Below are 7,635 nucleotides of genomic sequence, written 5' to 3' on the forward strand. Positions count from 1 at the left end.
AGAGAGAGGGAGAGAGAGGGAAAGGGAGAGGAGAGGGGGAGGTCTTTTCTGTGTCCTTCACTCACATTTTGGCCGTCCTCATCTTTCCTCTCTGGCGTTTCACACGCTTTCCGTCTGGAGGAAGAGAATCACAAGTTCTGCTTTTATTGATCTATTATTTAAACGCATCATTCTACCCACATATCAATTTACAGCCATTGCCATGACAAGTGTTTCCGTGGTGATATAAGTGGCAACTATGGGATAGGATTACAGAGCACCGTCATCTCCCCGAGGTTCAGACTCTCGATGGCTATCGGACAGAACAGGTTCAAGGTTATCTATTTGTCCTCACATCACCTCACCTGTGTTGTTGGCTAGAGGAACTCCTTGCTCTGGCATTCTAAGAACCAATATTAAGTTCTAGATCAGAATCACTCAGAGGGTTCTCTCTGGCTGTTCCGGAGGACTGACGAGAGCTCTTACCTTCGCGCCAGCAGGGCGTTCATTTCCTCCATTAGACCTCCGCCACTGCCACTCTGTCGATTGGCATCATTTTTGGCAGCAGAATTTTCAGGCTCAGGCTGTGGGTACAGAATGGCACAAGAGTCAGCCGCTTCCCCTTTAGACTACTGATCTAAAATACCCTCAAACCTTAGAATCACTAAAGTACTGATTCAAAGCTCCCAATTACAGAGACTGCATTCTGCTTCGAAGTCCTAAATAACAGAAACTCTGAACTGTCACCAATCATATGCCACATAGCAGTGTGTTTCCACCTACAGGTCTCACCATCTCTTACTGTTGTATAATAATCTACGGACTAATCTTCAGGCACGTTACCACCCAGTCTTTCACAAATAAGAGAGTCTGTCAGTCTGAAACAGATCAGGCCCTGATGTGGCTCTGATGTGGGCCAGTTCTGGCCCTGATGTGGTTCTGATGTGGCTCTGATGTGGGCCAGTTCTGGCTCTGATGTGGCTCTGATGTGGGCCAGTTCTGGTTCTGATGTGGCCCTGATGTGGCTCTGATGTGGGCCAGTTCTGGCTCTGATGTGGGCCAGTTCTGGCTCTGATCTGGCCCTGATGTGGCCCTGATGTGGCTCTGATGTGGCCCTGATGTGGCCCTGATGTGGCCCTAAGTCCTCCACTAGCTGCAGGCCCTCTGCTGCCCTGAGAGACTCACCCTCTGGACTCGGCGCAGCTTGGCTCCGGCGATCATGGCCGCCAGCCCGGTGGGCGCGGACGCGTCACCCATGGGTAGAGGAGGCGGGGGTGGGGGCGCCCCAGCCGAGGGGGGCGGGGGGCCCGGAGGGGGCGGGGGCGGCGGACAGGGCCCCCCCAGACACATAGGCTGCATGGGGGGAGGCATCCCAGCAGGGGGCGCCACTGAGAGCACGGCAGGGTGTCCTGAAAATGGGGAACCTGCAGGGAGGAGGGAGAGATGGATTAACAGAGAGGGAGAGAGGGAGAGAGAGAGAGAGGGAGGGAGGGAGAGTGAGAGAGAAGAGAGAGAAGGTAGGAGGTAGGCCAAAGAGGCGGATGGGGAAAAAGAGAGAGAGAGGCAGAGAGAAAGGAAAAGACAGAGAACAGTGACAGTGGCGCCCCCTACTGGGGGACAGTGGTGTATTACAGTGACAGTTGTTATGGTAACAAAAGATGCTCTCAACTGCATTATGGAACAGTGTTTTTTTTTTTGTCCTGCGATTTTTATCATGAAAAGATGTCACGTGTGACCTCAGCCTAAAAGATGTCACGTGTGACCTCAGCCTAAATTATGTAACGTGTGACCTCAGCCTAAATGATGTCACGTGTGACCTCAGCCTAAATGATGTCACGTGTGACCTCAGCCTAAATGATGTCACGTGTGACCTAAGCCTAAAAGATGTCACGTGTGACCTCAGCCGAAATGCAAATGTCTCGTCTTTTCCAACAGTTGCAGTAATCTCCCTCCGCTCTGCTCTGTGTCACGTGGGGATCGCTGCTACCTGAGTTGGGTGGTGTGAGTGCTGGGGTGGGTGGTGTGAGTGCTGGGGTGGGTGGTGTGAGTGCTGGGGTGGGTGGGTGTTGTGAGTGTGTGGGGTGGGTGGTGTGTGTGTGGGGTGGGTGGGTGTTGTGAGTGCTGGGGTGGGTGGGTGGGTGTTGTGAGTGCTGGGGTGGGTGGTGTGAGTGCTGGGGTGGGTGTTGTGAGTGCTGGGGTGGGTGGGTGGTGTGAGTGCTGGGGTGGGTGTTGTGAGTGCTGGGGTGGGTGGTGTGTGTGCTGGGGTGGGTGGTGTGTGTGCTGGGGTGGGTGTTGTGAGTGCTGGGGTGGGTGGGTGTTGTGAGTGCTGGGGTGGGTGTTGTGAGTGCTGGGGTGGGTGGTGTGAGTGCTGGGGTGGGTGGGTGGTGTGAGTGCTGGGGTGGGTGATGTGAATGCTGGGGTGGGTGGGTGGGTGTTGTGAGTGCTGGGGTGGGTGGGTGTTGTGAGTGCTGGGGTGGGTGGGTGGGTGGGTGGTGTGGGTGCTGGGGTGGGTGGTGTGAGTGCTGGGGTGGGTGGTGTGTGTGCTGGGGTGGGTGGTGTGTGTGCTGGGGTGGGTGTTGTGAGTGCTGGGGTGGGTGGGTGTTGTGAGTGCTGGGGTGGGTGGTGTGAGTGCTGGGGTGGGTGGGTGGTGTGAGTGCTGGGGTGGGTGGTGTGAGTGCTGGGGTGGGTGTTGTGAGTGCTGGGGTGGGTGGTGTGAGTGCTGGGGTGGGTGGGTTGGTGTGAGTGCTGGGGTGGGTGATGTGAATGCTGGGGTGGGTGGGTGGGTGTTGTGAGTGCTGGGGTGGGTGGGTGTTGTGAGTGCTGGGGTGGGTGGGTGGGTGGGTGGTGTGGGTGCTGGGGTGGGTGGTGTGAGTGCTGGGGTGGGTGGTGTGTGTGCTGGGGTGGGTGGTGTGTGTGCTGGGGTGGGTGTTGTGAGTGCTGGGGTGGGTGGGTGTTGTGAGTGCTGGGGTGGGTGTTGTGAGTGCTGGGGTGGGTGGTGTGAGTGCTGGGGTGGGTGGGTGGGTGGTGTGAGTGCTGGGGTGGGTGGTGTGAGTGCTGGGGTGGGTGGTGTGTGTGAGTGCTGGGGTGGGTGGGTGGTGTGAGTGCTGGGGTGGGTGGTGTGAGTGCTGGGGTGGGTGGGTGGTGTGTGTGTGGTGGTGGTGTGAGTGCTGGGGTGGATGGGTGGGTGGTGTGAGTCCTGGGGTGGGTGGGTGGTGTGAGTGCTGGGGTGGGTGGGTGTTGTGAGTGCTGGGGTGGGTGGTGTGAGTGCTGGGGTGGGTGGGTGGGTGGTGTGAGTCCTGGGGTGGGTGGGTGGTGTGAGTGCTGGGGTGGTGGGTGGGTGGTGTGAGTGCTGGGGTGGGTGGGTGGTGTGAGTGCTGGGGTGGGTGGTTGTGTGTGCTGGGGTGGGTGGTGTGAGTGCTGGGGTGGGTGGTGTGAGTGCTGGGGTGGGTGGTGTGAGTGCTGGGGTGGGTGGGTGGTGTGAATGCTGGGGTGGGTGGTGTGAGTGCTGGGGTGGGTGGTGTGAGTGCTGGGGGGGGTGGGTGTGAGTGCTGGGTGGGGTGTGAGTGCTGGGGTGGGTGGTGTGAGTGCTGGGGTGGGTGGGTGTGTGAGTGCTGGGGTGGGTGGGTGGTGTGAGTGCTGGGGTGGGTGGGTTGGTGGTGAGTGCTGGGGTGGGTGGGTGTTGTGAGTGCTGGGTGGGTGGGTGGTGTGAGTGCTGGGCTGGGTGGTGTGAGTGCTGGGGTGGGTGGTGTGAGTGTGGGGTGGTGGGTGGTGTGAGTGCTGGGGTGGGTGGGTGGGTGGTGTGTGTGTGGGGTGGGTGTTGTGAGTGCTGGGGTGGTGTGGTGTGGGGTGCTGGGATGGGTGGGTGGGTGGATGTGTGTGTGGGTGGGTGTTGTGAGTGCTGGGGTGGGTGGTGTGAGTGCTGGGTGGGTGGTGTGAGTGCTGGGCGTGGGTGGATGTGAGTGCTGGGGTGGGTGGGTGTTGTGAGTGCTGGGGTGGGTGGGTGGGTGTTGTGAGTGCTGGGGTGGGTGGTGTGAGTGCTGGGGTGGGTGGTGTGAGTGCTGGGGTGGGGTGGGTGTGTGGGTGGAGCTGGGGGTGGTGGGTGGGGTTGTGAGTGCTGGGTGGGTGTTGTGAGTGCTGGGGTGGGTGGTTGTGAGTGCTGGGGTGGTGGGTGTTGTGAGTGCTGGGGTGGGTGGGTGGGTGTTGTGAGTGCTGGGGTGGGTGTTGTGAAGTGCTGGGGTGGGTGGTGTGAGTGCTGGGGGGGGTTGTGAGTGCTGGGGTGGGTGGGTGTTGTGAGTGCTGGGGTGGGTGTTGTGAGTGCTGGGGTGGGTGGTGTGAGTGCTGGGGTGGGTGGGTGGTGTGAGTGCTGGGTGGGTGGTGTGAGTGCTGGGTGGGTGGTGTGAGTGCTGGGGTGGGTGGTGTGAGTGCTGGGGTGGGTGGTGTGAGTGCTGGGTGGGTGGGGTGGGTGTGTGGGGTGGGTGTGTGAGTGCTGGGGTGGGTGGGTGTGTGAGTGCTGGGGTGGGTGGTTGTGTGTGCTGGGGTGGGTGTGTGTTGTGAGTGCTGGGGTGGGTGGGTGGTGTGAGTGCTGGGGTGGGTGGTGTGAGTGCTGGGGTGGGTGTTGTGAGTGCTGGGGTGGGTGGGGTGTGTGGGTGGAGCTGGGTGGGTGTGTGAGTGCCTGGGGTGGTGTTGTGAGTGCTTGGGTGGGTGGTGTGAGTGCTGGGGGGTGGGGTGGTGTGTGTGTGGGTGGTGGGTGGATGTGGAGTGCTGGGGTGGGGTGGGGTGGGTGTGTGTGGGTGGTGGTGGGTGGGTAGTGCTGGAGGTGGGTGGTGTCGAGATGCTGGGGTGGGTGGGGTGGGTGTGTGGGGGGGTGGTGTGAGTGCTGGGGTGGGTGGGTGGTGTGAGTGCTGGGGTGGGGTGTGTGTGCTGGGTGGTGTTGGAGTGCTGGGGTGGGTGAGTGGCTGGGAGTACTGGGGTGGGTGGGTGTGTGAGTGCCTGGGGTGGGATGGGGTGGTGTGGTTAGTGCCTGGCGGTGGGTGGGTAGATGGAGTTGCTGGGGCGTGGGTAGGGGTTTGAGTGCTGGGGTGGGTGGGTGTTGTGAGTGCTGGGGTGGGTGGGTGTTGTGAGTGCTGGGGTGGGTGTTGTGAGTGCTGGGGTGGGTGGGTGTTGTGAGTGCTGGGGTGGGTGGGTGGTGTGAGTGCTGGGGTGGGTGTGTGAGTGCTGGGTGGGTGGGTGTGTGAGTGCTGGGGTGGGTGTGTGGTGTGAGTGCTGGGGTGGGTGGTGTGTGTGCTGGGGTGGGTGTGTGGTGTGTGTGTGGGGTGTGTGGGTGGAGCTGCTACCTGAGTTGGATGCTCGTCGCTCCCTCTCCATGTGAGCTTGCATCTGCTGCTGCTGCATCTCCATCTGCCTGTGGACACAAACACCAGAGGGGGACAGGCAGTCAACCTCCACATAACCTTCAGATGACCTTCAGATAACCTCCACATAACCTTCAGATAACCTCCACATAACATTCAGATGACCTTCAGATAACCTCCACATAACCTTCAGATAACCTCCACATAACATTCAGATGACCTCCACATAACCTTCAGATGACCTTCAGATAACTCCACAAACCTTCAGATGACCTTCAGATAACCTTCAGATAACTCCACATAACCTTCAGATACCACTCCACATAACCTTCAGATAACATTCAGATGACCTTCAGATAAACATTCAACCTTCAGACGATATATACAAACAGTGGCGTCAACCTCATGACCTCAAGATGACCTATGCACAACCTTCAGACGATATACAAACACTGGCGGAACGGACAGTCAACCTCCACATAACCTTCAGATGACATTCAGATAAACTTCCACATAACCTTCAGATGACATTCAACCGTCAGACAATTTCAAAAACCAATGGAGTCCACAAAGAACCGCTACATGACATTCATAAGCCGGCTGCCAGCCTCACACAGGTCCAGGCAGCCTCAAAGAGAGTCTCCACACACTATTCAAACCACTCAGATGAATCTACACACACTATTCAAACCACTCAGATGAATCTACACACACTATTCAAATCACTCAGATGAATCTACACACACTATTCAAACCACTGAGATGAATCTACACACACTATTCAAACCACTGAGATTAATCTACAAACACTATTCAAATCATTGAGATTAATCTACACACACTATTCAAACCACTCAGATGAATCTACACACACTATTCAAACCACTGAGAGGAACACACAGTCAGCTACCAGGCAACATGGGTCTAGTGGTTCAGGGATAGAGGAGTTGTTCAGCAGTCGGACGGTTGCTAGATCAAACCCGACTCCTCCTCACCAAGTGTCGAAGTGTCCTTGAGCAAGACACTGAATCCCCAACTGCTTAGACAGTAGCCTCTGCCATCGGTGTATGAATGGGTAGATGTCAGAGGCTTTTATGTGTAAAGTTGACACTATTCCACCTCTGCCATCACAGAAGCTTCCAGCTATCTGTCTCCTTCATCTAGACAGTATTCCTTCCATCGCTTCTTTTCTTCAACATATAACTCCATTGCCCAGTCCACTCCATACGAAGCACTATGTCAAATGACAGGCCCTAACAGGCATCCCCCCACCGCCCCTAACAGGCATCCCCCCACAGGCCCCTAAACAGGCATCCCCCACAGGCCCCTAACAGGCATCCCCCACAGGCCCCTACAGGCATCCCCCACCTACCTTTTAGGCATATTTCCACCATGTGCTCTGGGCATCTCCTCCAGAGGGTCTGCAGGTAACGCTCCCCTCTCTAAAACCTACTCCTCCAGAGGTCTGCAGTAACGCTCCCCTCTCTAACCCTACTCCTCCAGAGGGTCTACAGGTAACGCTCCCCTCTCTAAACCTACTCCTCCAGAGGGTCTACAGGTAACGCTCCCCTCTCTAAACCTACTCCTCCAGAGGTACTCCTCTACAGGTAACGCTCCCCTCTCTAAACCTACTCCTCCAGAGGGTCTACAGGTAACGCTCCCCTCTCTAAACCTACTCCTCCAGAGGGTCTACAGGTAACGCTCCCCTATCTAAACCTACTCCTCCAGAGGTACTCCTCTACAGGTAACGCTCCCCTATCTAAAGGGTAGAAGTGTCCGATCTGAGTCTCCTTAAGCTAGACTGTAAAGGGTAGAAGTGTCCGATCTGAGTCTCCTTAAGCTAGACTATAAAGGGTAGAAGTGTCCGATCTGAGTCTCCTTAAGCTAGACTGTAAAGGGTAGAAGTGTCCGATCTGAGTCTCCTGACTAGACTGTAAAGGGTAGAAGTGTCCGATCTGAGTCTCCTGACTAGACTGTAAAGGGTAGAAGTGTCCGATCTGAGTCTCCTTAAGCTAGACTGTAAAGGGTAGAAGTGTCCGATCTGAGTCTCCTGACTAGACTGTAAAGGGTAAAAGAAGAGCTGAGGCAGCAGAGTAGTTCTATCTCGTAGCCATCATGGACTGGATCAGATATCTCATGTTTGAATGGGAACCATATAACCACCTAACCCTAACCGTAACCACGGCTCCAGGGCTGATATAAATACCTCTTAAACAAAGACGCTTAAGAGAGGGATTCACTTGAATAATTCAGGAGGATCCTGGTGTCAGCATGATCTCACGTATCCATGTTTCATCTCTTATGT

General features: G+C 56.5%; 1 protein-coding gene across 1 annotated transcript in view; it reads right to left on the minus strand.

Annotated features, from left to right (window-relative positions):
• LOC116223703 (ena/VASP-like protein) overlaps positions 1 to 1,420 on the minus strand; it is a 5,258-nt gene extending 3,838 nt beyond the window's left edge. Inside the window, exons 1-3 of the mRNA XM_031581259.2 lie at positions 1,165 to 1,420; positions 466 to 563; positions 66 to 114 (exon numbers count right to left, since the gene is read on the minus strand). Of these exons, the coding sequence (XP_031437119.2) occupies positions 66 to 114; positions 466 to 563; positions 1,165 to 1,350 (333 nt within the window). The 5' untranslated portion in view covers positions 1,351 to 1,420. The remainder of the gene's footprint in view (positions 1 to 65; positions 115 to 465; positions 564 to 1,164) is intronic.
• Between the last annotated feature and the right edge of the window lie 6,215 nt (positions 1,421 to 7,635).

Source organism: Clupea harengus, chromosome 15, assembly GCF_900700415.2.
Source record: "Clupea harengus chromosome 15, Ch_v2.0.2, whole genome shotgun sequence".
NCBI classification, from domain to species: domain Eukaryota; kingdom Metazoa; phylum Chordata; class Actinopteri; order Clupeiformes; family Clupeidae; genus Clupea; species Clupea harengus.